The sequence below is a fragment of the Cynocephalus volans genome, chromosome 7, assembly GCF_027409185.1.
Source record: "Cynocephalus volans isolate mCynVol1 chromosome 7, mCynVol1.pri, whole genome shotgun sequence".
Classification (NCBI taxonomy): domain Eukaryota; kingdom Metazoa; phylum Chordata; class Mammalia; order Dermoptera; family Cynocephalidae; genus Cynocephalus; species Cynocephalus volans.
In genome coordinates this window covers 113,975,326-113,989,532 of record NC_084466.1, presented here as the reverse complement: position 1 = coordinate 113,989,532, position 14,207 = coordinate 113,975,326, and the positions used below count along the sequence as shown (strand labels likewise).

General features: G+C 31.9%; 1 protein-coding gene across 7 annotated transcripts in view; it reads right to left on the bottom strand.

Annotated features, from left to right (window-relative positions):
• Window positions 1-280: 280 nt before the first annotated feature.
• Window positions 281-14,207, bottom strand: part of PCDH15 (protocadherin related 15) — an 801,855-nt gene continuing 787,928 nt past the window's right edge. For 3 of the 7 annotated variants that reach the window (XM_063103018.1, XM_063103019.1, XM_063103020.1), the window contains 2 exons: window positions 4,172-4,280; window positions 281-829 (listed from right to left, as the gene is read on the bottom strand). In XM_063103018.1, coding sequence (XP_062959088.1) covers window positions 281-829; window positions 4,172-4,280 — 658 coding nt within the window. Of the gene's footprint in view, window positions 830-2,308; window positions 3,191-4,171; window positions 4,281-5,159; window positions 5,231-9,238; window positions 9,278-10,989; window positions 11,009-14,207 lie in introns of those variants that run through there. The other 4 variants (XM_063103015.1, XM_063103016.1, XM_063103017.1 and 1 more) reach the window with 3 other exon arrangements.

Sequence of the window (14,207 nt, the reverse complement as noted above, 5' to 3'; positions counted from 1 at the left end):
GTTTATTAAAATAAAAAAATTCAAGACCCCCCCAAACAGCTAAATGTTTAAATGATACGTTATTTAGTGAATTGAGAGTCTGTCCAAAAAGGTTTTCTGGGAAAAACAATTGATACAAATGTAAGTGCAAATCTGTCTGTTTATAAATTTTAAAGCATATTGTTCAAAATTTTAACTTGTGTGCATGATATAAATCCCATACATTGTTTTCTCAGTGACAATAAAAAGCACAGTTTATTAAAAACTGAAGTAAAAATTAAAATAACTTTTAAAAAATTAGTCACAGTTTTGTCATTGGTATATGGAGGTTGTTCCAGGGGCCCATCCAAAGTTCTTCCTCATCCGACTGCGTGTGGTCACTATGGAACTCCAAAGCCTCCTTGTTCTTACTGTCAACCCTGGACTCTTGTTCACCTGTGCTTTTCAGCCTGTTTCCCAATGGCTTCACTGCTGTACTGTCAGTCCCCACAAGGCAAGGGGCAAATGTAACCAGAGTTGGTCTTGTGTTTATTTTCTCTGCAGAAAATGGCCCCTTTGATAATGTGTTCAGGGGAACATTCTCCTCATGTGTCACTGCCAACTTGTCTAGTTTCTTAAAGTGCCTCCCCAATCGGACAGGGGAAGTAACTTTTAAGTTATCGGTGAGGCAGGCACGGCGGGTTCTCACCACAGAACCATTCTGTGCAATATAAACATTGCCATTGATGTTACTGTGGACGTTAGGATTGTGAACACGGGTTCGCTGACATTCAGGAGCGCTGTCTTCTCCAGTGGAGCTAGTTTCGTACTCTCGATCAACGACTAACTTGATCATTCTTTTTCTTGCCCACTGGTAGAATAAAAAACAAACAGTATGTGAGTCATTAGCAAAGGAATTAAAAAGGTAAAGATAACAATGCCTGTGAAATCCAAAACAATGACATTTAGAAAGCAAAGATCATTTAAGAAAGGTAGAAGAAAACAAGTCTTTATTAACATTAGTTTCTTTTCACCAATCCTTCATTGGCTTTAGAGCCTAATAACATTCGAAAAGAAGAACTGCAGAGTTAAAGTAGACATTCCAGAAAGCACATGTATTCTTTTAGATAAAACTACTGCTCTACATAAGAAGAAAAGGAAATTATTTATATTTAACTAAGGATCTGATCCATTGTTTGACGGCTGCTATACTGTTCAGGAAAGAAAAATTGAAAGGAACGGAATGCGCTAGTATATTCTGTTAATATTAATGCTTCTATTTTTAATATTTTGAAGAGGTTTTAAAACCCATATGATTCTAAATTTCTAATTCATTCTCCATTGTTAGCCAAAATTTTTGTAAAGTTTAATGCATTTATTCACTTGAAGTATCCTGCTTTTCCAGGTCATCCCATTTAGACACAAGTTAACTTAAAAGAAAGGACTTCCCAACCTGCATAGTTCATTTTGTAATGCACAAAACTGAAAGCTAATTATTCTAAACTTTCCTTTTGTAAGCAACTGAAACACAATGGACATTTTCACCAATTCACTTTTCTTTTACCAACTGACATTAGAAATGGCAAGGAGCAAAGGATAAACAATACTGTTTTTCTCAAAATAGTATTGCATTTTTACGATATGTGAACTATCAACATTTTGAACTGAGTAAGCCATGGTTTTTGATATCTAGATATACATTTCAAAAACGTTGTGTTTATTTGCCCAGAAAATATTTTATAACTGTTACAATTTTTTAAAATCCACTTTAACTCATATCCACAACAGAAAATAAATGTTAACAAATTTAATTTTTAAAGTTTTACTTCATTTAACTCCTAATATTTGAAAGTGGGAGATACAAACCTATTTGAATATATTCATGATGTCTGTTATAATACCTTTGCCAGATGAAATGTACATATATGCAAAAGTAGACTATTTAATAGAGATTTCACTTGTTGCAGCTTGGCAGTATTTATTTTGTAAAGGTGATAGTGGTTTTATATATAAGTATATAATCTATTCCAATAAGCAGGGTATCACTACTAATGCATAAAGTCACATTGTATTAACAAAAATCCTACCAGGCAATAAATATTGACTAGCTAATTGTGTATGTTCTGATTTACTAATCTGGGAAAGATCAGTCATTTTTACTCTAATACATTCTAATATACAAATCTATTTGGATAGCATATATATTCACTTGTCTGGCATGCTTCTGGTCAAGTCAGATCAAAATCTTGATCAATTTCCCCCCCTTCAAGTGTCACTTCAGAGAACACACAGAAGGCACTGCACCCAAGAGCACTCATCACTGCACACCTCCCACCTACTGTGATCTCTTTTAAAGCGCTGTGTTGTAACCTTCAGAGTTTACTCCTGGAGACTTCTTTTGCTTTACATTCTTGCTTCTGTCATACTCTGGTACCTGGAAGCCCCATGGACCTCCAGACTGACTTTCACTACTGCTACTGCTACTACTGCTGCTGCTGCTGCTGCTGCTGCCTGATTCTGATTCCTCCTCACTTTCCACTCCCCCTTCCACTGAAGCTGATTCTGCACTGCCCTCCTCAGGGACGCCTTGAACTTCTAGGTCTCTGCGTTCTTCCACCGGCCCCGGTTCCCCTGCCTGTCCTCCTTCTGGGTGCTCTTCTTCCACCTTAGGTTCTTCTTGTTTTTCAGGTGGCTCCTCTTTTCGACCTTTGACTTCCTTGATCTCCTCCACCATGGGCCTTCTCCTTGCAAACACAATGTCTTTCCTTGCTTTTTCTCCTTCTGACTCTGCGGATTCAGATTCTTCTGACTCAGGGGTCGAACTCTCCTCCTCCCCAGAAGGTGTCTCGGACTCGGATTCCTCTTCTGTGGTCTCAGACTCGCTGAACTCGGACTCCTCTTCACTGTATTCAGTATAGTCGCTTGAGGACTCCTCCGCCTCTGATTCTACGGTGCTCTCTGTGGCTTCATCTTGGTCCAGAGTTAGTTTCAAATAGTCTTTATCTTCTTCCTCCAGGCGTCTCTGCCACTCTTCACCCTCAAGGTCAGGGATGCCTGTCTTATCAGCTAGTCCTCTAACTTTCTTAAAAATCATTGGGAATATCCTGGCTCGCTTCCGTGTTGTGTACGTAGGCTCAGCGGGTGGAGGTTTTTCAACAGTTACGACTACTTCTTCCTCCTCACTAGGCTCTCTAATTTCAACTTTTGGCTTTATAATTTTCTTTGGCTTTTCCTGAAAATTGTGAAAATGCAAATTGAAGTGTCAGCTTGGGGATAGTTATGGTACGAGCTTGTCCCTCATTAGTCAAACAGAAATGAAACTGTAGGGTGACAGCTTTATGCAAGTCATATAACAATGACAAAATTCTCTACTGTAGGACACAGTGTGATTAAGAGACAGTAAATCATTTTACGTGGCTTGTACTTTATAAGACCAAGATTTTCCCATTTTTTCTTATTCAACATTTATTTTCCATCTTAGAACAAAGAAAAAAAATAATAATTGCCTCTTTCCTCTCCTATTCCAAGTCTTTGATTAATAAATTCATGTATTTATTGTAATGAAAGTATAAGAATTTTAAATACTTGTGAAAATATAGTAGTTTATGTGAAAGGTTATGTGAAATTTGAGTATTCTGTAAAGTTTTGAATAGGTTAAAGCTATAGTGACATTCATTTGTTGTTGATGCTATTTTTGGATAAATTTGCCAAGTAAATATTGCAGGTAAAGTATAAAAATTTGATAGAGATGACTCATGCTTATGTAAACGTAAATTATATTATCTCTTCAAAAATATTGCTGGAAATACTTTATTTTCCTCTGATAATTAAAAGATGAAGACTAATTTTTTAATGATTGTTAGGTATGCTAGATAATGTGGGAATAAAAGTAAATATTGTGTTGCAAAATATTTTTAATATATTTGATTATAATATCTATATGGAGCAACATTTAAAATTTTAGAAAACAAATTTTTATTGTAGCTTTTTCAGGTGTTTACCATTCTATAGGAGGAAATAAATTAAAGTATTAAAAATTAATTTTCCTCAGTAGGCAAGGCAATGAAATGGCCAGCATTTTTAAAGTTCTATGGAAAACACGTACTAAACGAATAGAATTTCTGAAAGTTGAAATGTACTATAGCTTATGAGTAAAGTAGAGTTAAAAACTATTCTTGGAAAATTATCTCACATAATAAATTATATTAATTACCTTTTCCTCCTCATATTCCTCCTCAGCTTCACCAACCACCTCACCATATTCCTCTTGTCCAGCTGGTGGCAGCAATCGGCGGCGACTTCCATATTGAGGCATTTCATACCTGTAATGAAAACTTACAGCTTTAAGCATATTATCATGTGGTCTGTGTAGCCTCTACAATGGATGATTTGTTTTCTTCTTTTCCTTCATCATTCAATAAACAGATATTTATACTGCACCTATTAGGCTCCTCGCAAATTAGTTACAAAACTTTAGGGTAAGAACTACTACCTGATGACCAATGATTTTTGCCATAATGGTAGCCTGGAATAACAATAAAGAGACTTGAGTTATTTCAGATATCAGTTTTGGGAAAGACTAGAATGGGAAAGAAGCATTTTTTCCTTAATTAGCTGAAGAACCCAGGACACAAAACAGATTCTTTCTAAAAGTGTAACAGCTCATTCAGAACTTAAGTCTATATCTTTATAGTAAAAATTTGCTTCAAACATATTCTGTAATGGTCTTTACATTTTTTGGCAGTATTTTTGAAGGCAGTTAACTTATGTATGTAGAAGTAACTTCTGAAGTACTTATTACTGGATTATAAAATACATTTTCTTCTTCATAATTGCTCTTGGGTAAAACATAAGGCTGACTGATTAGATAAAATGTCAAACATCTCATGAAAGTAATGGTGAATTCAGGAATTGAGCAAATACATTTGACTTCTATTTTCCATTTAAATAATTTTGAATAATTTTATTACATTACTAGAATTGCAATCAATGTCAATAAAAAAACATCAGTGCAGAACTCAATATAGAAAAGTGGTTAAAACTTGATTAAAATTAAAGCTACATATATTACTCATTTTCAAATATAAAACTAACGAAAAGATATTTTTTAAAAAATTGTTAATAATAATATTAATTTAGTAACTTCCTATTATTCATATGATATTACAATAGGATTCTGAATAAAAAATCTGAAGATGTACCCATGCTCATAACTGTAATAATCTTGTCCATATTCCTGGCCAGGATCAATTCCAGACTCCATGGATAACTCCTATTGTTCAAAAAAAGAAATTGCATTTGAAAACAAATTCTTATCACATTTTAGCTCAAAATCAGATTTCCACACCTAGAAATCGATGACTCTCAAAACACTCCTGCCAAAATAACTTTAATTACACGTGTTAAATAAACATATTCAAATATATTTTTTTTCTGGCTGTAACTATTTTATGCAAAATAAGATTACGTTATTAGACCTGAGGTGGGAAAAAGTAAATTTTCCTAATGGTAAATCTGCTAAAAATTACAAATGAGCATTTTTACTTACTCTTACATAACTTTTAAGATTATCAATAGACAGTTAATCTTTAAGTCTATTTTAATTTATATTATTAACTAACTTTTATCATTAAAGAAAATTACGTTATCTTTGGCACTTTTTCATCTTCCCACTAACAGTTTTTTAATACCCAGCATTCTTCTACTCATTAAAACTATTCCTATAAAATTATCTGATAACAATACTTTATACATTAAGGAGAATTTAAGTTAATGCACGATATCTCCCAATGATATTTACATTTTAAAACTTACTGCTAATTCTGGATATAAGGGCTTTTATTTTTTTCTTTGTTAAAATAAGGATTGGTTAGAGTAGAGGCCCTTTCAAGATATCCAGTTTCAAACTCTAGGAAACACTGATTTTGGTTGAACTCTATTTTTGTAGAATCATGTTTTTCCTGAGATACACATATGAAAACAGTATTAAATAACTATTTAATGCAATTTCTTTATATTTCCATTTTTAATTTTATTGTAACAGGTTAATCAGGTTAAATGAAAAAGGTTAACCAAATTAATTTTGCAATAAAGCAAGAGAAGAAAAGGAGGAAAAAGTACAGGTACCCAAGGAAAAAGGGTCAGTCCTTATTTCTAAGATCATCTATTAATTATGAGAATTAATTTTGTTGCTCTAGGTACAGTTATGAGTCAAAGAAAGAACACCCTTCTCTGACAGCACAAATATATTATTTTAAAAGTGTGTAAATTCACAGCCAGCATGATGAATATGGGCAATGACCCTCAGTTGTGCTTGGTTTGGTCAACATCATTTTAAAAACTGAATTAGTTGCCAACAATTCTAATCATAAAATGCCATCAAAAACTGAAATTTTTGGCTTCTCTTGAAAAATAAAAAGATGGCAAAACTAGGATCATATTTTTACATGTCAAGAGTCTAGTAAGTGGTACTACTCATTACAGCAGGCAGGTTCTCTCCTGGTTGCTACAGTATCTCCAACCACACTGTTCTACATCTATAGCCACAGTTGCCATTGAATCTGTCATCCACTATTGTTTGACACCTAATAAACTCCATTCATTATATTACTTCCCTGGATCCTGTAGTTATCTAAATTTGTAATCCCTCTGATATATTATATACTATCTGATGGCTTTGCATTTACAAATACTTTATGAACCAATCTCAAAGGAATCCAATTTTGATGTTAAAATTCATTTAGTTTACCCACCAGAATGACTTAGAATAAAAAAAAAAAAAAACAAGAGCAGCAACACCACGTGTTGTCAAGGCTATGGAGCAACTGGAACTCTCACACACTTCTGAAGAGATTACAAACTAGTAAAACACTTCGGAAAATTTTCAGGAATAGTAGTCAAGTTATATATATGCAAACCCTCTTTCACAGAAATTCAATCTACAGTTGAACACCCAACAGAAAGATGTACATCTGTGCACCCAAACACGTTATTCTTAACAGCCAAATAGTGTGATCCAGTGCTAAAGTCCACGAGATAAACACACTACTAGATGAATCTCCTAAACAGAATGAAGAGCAAAAGTGATCAGACACAAAAGAAACATACTATGTTATTCTCTTTATATAAACTTCAAAACTAGACAAATTAATATGTGTCTTGCAAGCTAGGTGAGTGGTTAGGGGAACCAGTATCTGGGTGTTGACACAGAAGGCCTTCTGGAGAGCTGATAGGGTATGTGCACTTTGTAAAATTCATTTACCTCTACAGTATAATTTGTACATTTTTTTTTATTGCAGTAGGTTGTATTTTGACAAAGAAAAATGTTTATTACAGGAAGATTGAGGGTGGGGATGGAATAACTTAAGGGAGTCCAATAAGAAATCGGGACAAAGTTAAAGTCTAGAATTCAGTTACTCAAACTAAATACTTTGAAAAAACATACATGCTTCATGTTGGTAAGCTTAGATTTTTGAGACATTGAAAACTCAACATAATGATACTGGTTTAAATAAAGCAAAGAAGTCTCAGAACTAATACTCTTAAACCGCTTACCAATGCATGTTTTATCTAATATATGCAGAGACTGAGAAAAGAATTTCAAATGGTTTTGAAATGGAATTTTAATATCTTTTGGTAATAGTAAATACAGAAAATAACATATTTAAGTAAGTATTTATAGAGACATAACACAATTGAATGAATTTCAGATTTTAAAAGTCAGAATTGAAGAATTTTCTTTACACTTACGTACATTTTTCCCCCTAAATATAGAATAATGTTCAGCTTTTGCTAGCTACAGTATATATATCTGGCATCAATTACTTTAAAAATATAATAGAAGGATAGAAGGGACTGGGACAGGAACCCAAGCAAATTAGCAAGATAGTCCTTGAGTCAGTCAGTCCACTCTGTAGTTCTGAGTTGGTTAAGGAGGGACAGGAACTAGCATAAGGGAATAATCTGAAGGGTGCCTCTTGCATGGGTACATCAGTCATGAAAGAAGAGTGAAGTATCATCCCGTGGGGAAAAAATCAAGGAAGGACCTGATGACCAGTAAGATCCCTGAGTCGGCTTAAAACAGACAATAGAATGCTGGCTCTTTTTATTGTTCCACACATTTCCTGTTGATATTTCCTTAGCTAGTGAATCCCAGTTTTAGAAAATCATGTAAAGTGGCATAATAAAAAGTGACGTTATGGGTAGATCAAACATTTAATGTTATTTTTAAAATTCATTTTTGCTGACCTCACAGAAAAGGCATAGAGATAATTAACTTGGCATTTTGTTACTTTAAAAATTTATACTGATGCAAACAAAAACAACAATATTAACTATCATTTACCAAATTTCTTCCTGCTACATTCCAGATGCTGAGCTAGGAGCTTATAAATTAGATATTACTGCCAACATTTTATAGTAGAAATTGATGTTAGGAAGGACAATATCTTGACTAAGGTCTTGCATCCAGTAACTGGTATTTTGATTTTAACCCTGAATTTTCTGATTTAATAGCCTATCGAGCCCTCTACATGAAAAATTTTGCTAAAAACCTAAAGTTGAATATTCCAACGCCCAACCTCCATATTTTGGAGAGTAAATTCTAACCAAGAAAAGTTTCTCTTTAGCCAAGTTATGATTCTGTTCTTAAAGAAAAGGAATAATTTTTTTATATGTGGAGCTTATAAAATACTAAATTTCTCAAAGAAGAGAAATATTTAAAATTAGCATCCCTTAATTTACAATTTCAGCAGTATGTAAACATGATAAATAAAAATTATATGCATTTTTTATATAACTCTGAATATCTTTTTCACATTGCAGAAGAAAATGTCATAGGCAATTTGAAATAGACGTGTTCAAAGATAGTATTTTGAATCACGTGAAATGATATTTCAATACAGATATTGGCATTCTTCCTTAAACTTTCTAATCTATCTGATCTCAGGAATAGAACTCACAAATCCAAATTCACTAAGGCAGTTGACTACTGATCAGGTTTATGGTCTTTCATTCAATGGCAGCTTATTTTTAATAGCAGCCAAGGCCTTATCTGTCTAATTTGCAGAGAATGAAGCAAAAATTTTAGAATTTGGGCCACCTGCAAGCAGTGGAAATGTGATTTGTTTATTTACTTCATTCATTTTAACCTAAAAGCATCTTCTGTCTTTCGTAAAATTATGCCACAATGGCAGCCACCCACTCTGCCTATATGTAAGATGAACCACAGAACTGTACTGTGAAGATTCAGTGATGTTGAAAAGAAAAAGAAAACTGATACCTCTGGTTTAAGAAGAGAAGGCCTCAGCAGTTGTTGTTGCTGCCAAAGGAAATTAAAATAGAAAAAGATTTAGAAAATAATTCAGTTGGGAAAGACAGATTATGATTGAGAAGAGAGAAAAAAAAGGTGACAGCTTAAAACTGGGTACCTTTGGATTATGATTTATTATTTATGTGATAACAACCAAAAGCATTAAATAATATTTTGACTAATTCTTTATATTGGAACATAAATGACAGTAATAAATAATGTATTTGTTTTAATTAGCATCAAATTTAATAACCATAATAAACAGAATTCTACAAAGATTTTTTGTTTGTTTGGTTTTGGTTTAAGATTCATAGTCCAAAGAATTATTTATGCTCCTAAAAACACTTTAAATATCACCCAATTATTTTTTACAAGTTTAACCTTGTTTTAAATTACTCCTCTTTTTTTTTTCTCCTCAATCACATTAAATATAATCAGATTCATTAGGAAGAAAGGTAGAACACACAGAATGATATAGTTGTAATGTATTCATCATCATATGAGTATTTAAGACATACTCCCCATTTTTCTTCCTTCTTAACAAAATATGGATTGCTTGCACTCAAGCATTAAGCATGTTTTTATAAAATTAACAGTGATTAGGAAAAATGTCCTTTCTCAGATTTTGTAGGGATTGCTTCATACCTCCTCTCACTTTCACCCAAACTTTTTAAAAGGAAAGTGTCTATTGGTCTGTTTCATGATAATGTAGACTTTAACCAGATAGGAGCAAGATAACACAATTCAAATTTTGGGTTATCAACTCTTTGGAAGGAAATAGTTAAACAACATGTATCTTAAAGTAAGCACTGGAGAGGTAGGTAGAGAGGCTCTGGAAGATAATTCCACCAAGTAACCAACTGTCTGAAATGACCAATAGAACAATTATTTGTCTGAAGATATAGACTTTTTTTATGAGAGAGTTGTTAGGAGGGAAGTTTAAATTAGAGATACTCTGATTCAGTCTGTTACCTATTGCAATCATCTCTGAAAACCAGTTATCGTAGAGATATTAAACTTGATTTCACACATAATCCAGAATTTATGCATTCTAAACTATAAGCTAATTAGATCATATACTTATTTTATTCTCTTGATTAAGAAGGTGTATGCTAAATTGCACTAGGTTCACAGTGACTTCACAGATAGCATAATTTATAACATAGCTAGGCAAATACTATTGGTAAAAATGCCCAGTATGTTCTATGTAGACTGACAGTGAAATTAACACAAATTAACATCCCAGAGCTTTTTAATAGTCTCATTATTTTTTGTTTGTTTTAAGTTTTAAGATTCCAAGCTCTGTTATAATGATACAATAGACTACACTGGTCAAAAAAAAAAATAATAATAATAATAATAAATAAAAAACAGAGTTAAGTGATCTTACCATTTCTAAATTAGACTTATAGCCTTAGAAAAACAAATTTTGAGGAATGTCACAGTATTGAGTAATAATAATTAAGAACAAAAGAAATTGAATCTTGGAAAGGTAAGCAGTAGATCCTTGTTCATCTGTTAAATAATAGACTTTACCCTCCTCTCCACCAAAAAAAGAGAAACAACATATATAGAAGAAAATAAAAAGCAAAGCATACTTATAAGTTTTTGTTGAAATAAAGGAAAATAACCTAGTTTCAAAAGAATATGCATTAGTCCTGCCTATTACACAAATATTTTCCTCATAACCTTGACATAACATAACACCATAAAGCCCTTACCTCTGATGCATAACCTCTCCTGCAAGGCAGAAATAAAGAAATCAGTATTAAACATCTTGGAGTTTCAGATTATATAAAATTGTACATACGGGCTTTTAAAGAAAATCTGAGCAAAACTAAGAAGATAATTTTTACTAAAAACTATCTTAGTGGAAAATATGTTTATGGTATTATCAAGACAGGAGGATCAAGGTTTCATGCTTGAATTACTAAAATAAAGTTATCATCCAAGACCCTCATTCCATATGAACAAGACAAAAACCCTATTTTATCTCAATAGTGTATAAAAGAACACTTTGACTTTGTTATGATTAATTGAAATAAAAATTATTCCATGCAATCTCTGCCCTATGCAAGTCTTAATACATGGAAGGAAGAGAGGTGTTTCATACTTGAAGAATGTAATAGACAAAGATGAAAAATAATTTCCATGACTAGAATATATTCTTCTAAATAATAAGTTTTTTTTTTCTGTTTATGTCAACTTGATTCTAAAAATAATGAATTCAAAATACTGCCTATTCTTTAAGGGTCAATTACATTATTAAAAATGAAATGAAAAAGGTTTTATAGATATAGTAGCAAAGTATTCAATATTATTTAAAGATTTATAAAGTTCATGAACCACAAGTTGATGAAACACAAGCTGATGAAACGATACTTGAGACAGAAAAGAGCATAGAATTTTCAATGTTGAATGCCACTAATTCTAAAATTTTCTATTTATTATTCATTAAACGGTTGACCTAAAGTATTAAACTGATGCTGTTGACTATGCTATATGGAATTAAGAAACAACTGAAATGAAGATTTATTATGAAGAGGTACATACATTAATTTTTAAAGTCCAACAAAACAATCTCTGTAGAACATTTTTTTTAAAAAAATTCACAAGGTCTTCACAAGATAAGTCTACTTATCTGAAAGCATCTTAAGTGGTTAATGAATTGTTTGTTAAAGCTGTTGGTAATGAAGTTACTATAACACTTAATCATATCAACTACTTAATAATGGAAATGGTTCTGTAGTGAATTTTGCAGAGTGATTATTTGGTTCTGTCAATATTTATGGGAATGATAATCCTTCTAGAGCTTTTAGAAATTTAGACATGTCCAACTTTTACTCAATTTCTATCTTTTAGAGATAAAGTAAACTCATATTTAGGTTTCAATAATGACAATTTAGTCACATATATCATATAAAATATTCAACCAAAGCTAGACTTTGTTTTCTAAGATATTTCTACTGCTGCCTTTTATTAGCATTATTTTCTATAAATGTAGGAAATAAAATAACAACAGATGAAATCTATGGTTTCCATTAACCCTTTTGTTACCTTTCATTTGTTTATTTGTAGTGCTTGTCTTAGCTCAAAGGCAGAGCATTACTTAAATGAAGTACATAACAGAATCAATATTTGTAATTATCTGTATGTTTTCAAAATTTGACTGTTGATACTTATAAAACCAGTCATATGACATTGATGCATCTTTTTATGCAGCTTATATACAAGATGTATTAATTATTCATTTTACACCATTTGTATGAATTATGGTTTACTTTTCACAGTAGACTATGTATGGTAATCTTGTTTGTGTCTTTTTAATCATTCGTTAGGCATTAATTGGATCATAACAAATGCAGAGAACAATGCATTCCTTTTTTAGATGCTGGCTGTCAGGTTGTGGGGAATTAGGAGTTGAGAAAAAGAATACAAATTTTGGTTTGTGCACAAAATTATTTTTTATGTCTCATATAGAAGATATTTTAACTGACTTTTATCATGAGTCTGGAAACTCCAAATATAACTTGTTAACATTAGACTGGATTAAATATAAAACATGGGTATAGATGTTCGTTTGAAAAATATAAAATACTAATAAAATTTTTAGATTATGCATATATTATACAAATGATATAGAAAAGGACAAGGTAACAATTTATTAAGGCTATCGGTCCCTAGACAAAAATGGCATCTGTATTTCCTGTAATATTTCTTTGGTTGCTATTTAGAGATTTCATTATCAAAGAATTTTAAATTTGACATTTGCAAGATGTTTGTAGAAATTAGCTTAAAAAACATACACTCTCATTAAAGGCTTACACAACTGTAAATAATACCTTGTCAGAGTCCGTCAAATAGCACAAGTTCTCATGCATATGACCAGCTGCCAACAAAAACTCCAAAGTTTTTCAGTGAAAGAGAGAAAAACATCATGTTCAAGAAACCCAGGAAAGAAATTACTCTTGATTTGGATGAAAAGAATCTGAAGCAGATGAGCTAATAGAAGTAATTAGACTTATAGATTGTTTTTTATCTGATCTTGTTAATCAGAAATGCCAAATCAAATTCCTGAAGAAATGTCACATAACATAAGAGCTGAACAAAACCTTTGAAATAATGGATTGTAGGGCCCTCAACCTATATTAACATACTTACAATTCATTATTAAGCATAACTTTTGCCTGTATTTTGGAATTATACTTTTCTCTGTGCAGCCTTATATCTTCTAAAATATTAAAACTCCAGTGTAAAACAAATAACTATACTTGTATTCAAAATGGTAATATCCAGTAAATAAAATTTAATCCATGTGTTTCATGGAAAAACAAAGCAATTACTTGATAGTCACATATTACACATTATATACATATATATTTTCAAGCTAAAATTGAGCTCAGTGGAAGTGTAAGTTTCATTCAGAAGGGAGGAAGATAGTACTTAGCTTAGCTGATGCTGGTAAGAATCTAACAAGCTGAGCTCTAAGATTCTAGAACAATTACTACAGCTACGGAAATTTCTTTCCAGAGTATAAATTTTTGTCTTCTTTGTCTAAAACAAAAAGCAAAGGCCTATATAAAACTGGCAACAGTTCACCAAATATAGTCCCTCTTGACTGTCTATTTAAAGTTTTATATTTTAATTATTAAACTGGAGATAAATGAATATTTTCTTTGAAGGAGAATCTTATGATAAAATTATAATTAAGGAGTTGATATAACAACGTGAACAGGCAAAATTAAATAGCACTTTAAACATCTGTGGAAACAATGAAATGTCTTTACAGAAGTTGAAAACTCAAGATTTATTTTCCTTATAAAGAAGGGAAGGGAAAACACAATAAGAAACAAATAGAATAAGACAGCAATTGAAAAAGTAAAAGATTTATCAGATCCATAAGCATATAAGTAAGATAAAAGCAAGCCAGAGTAAAGGA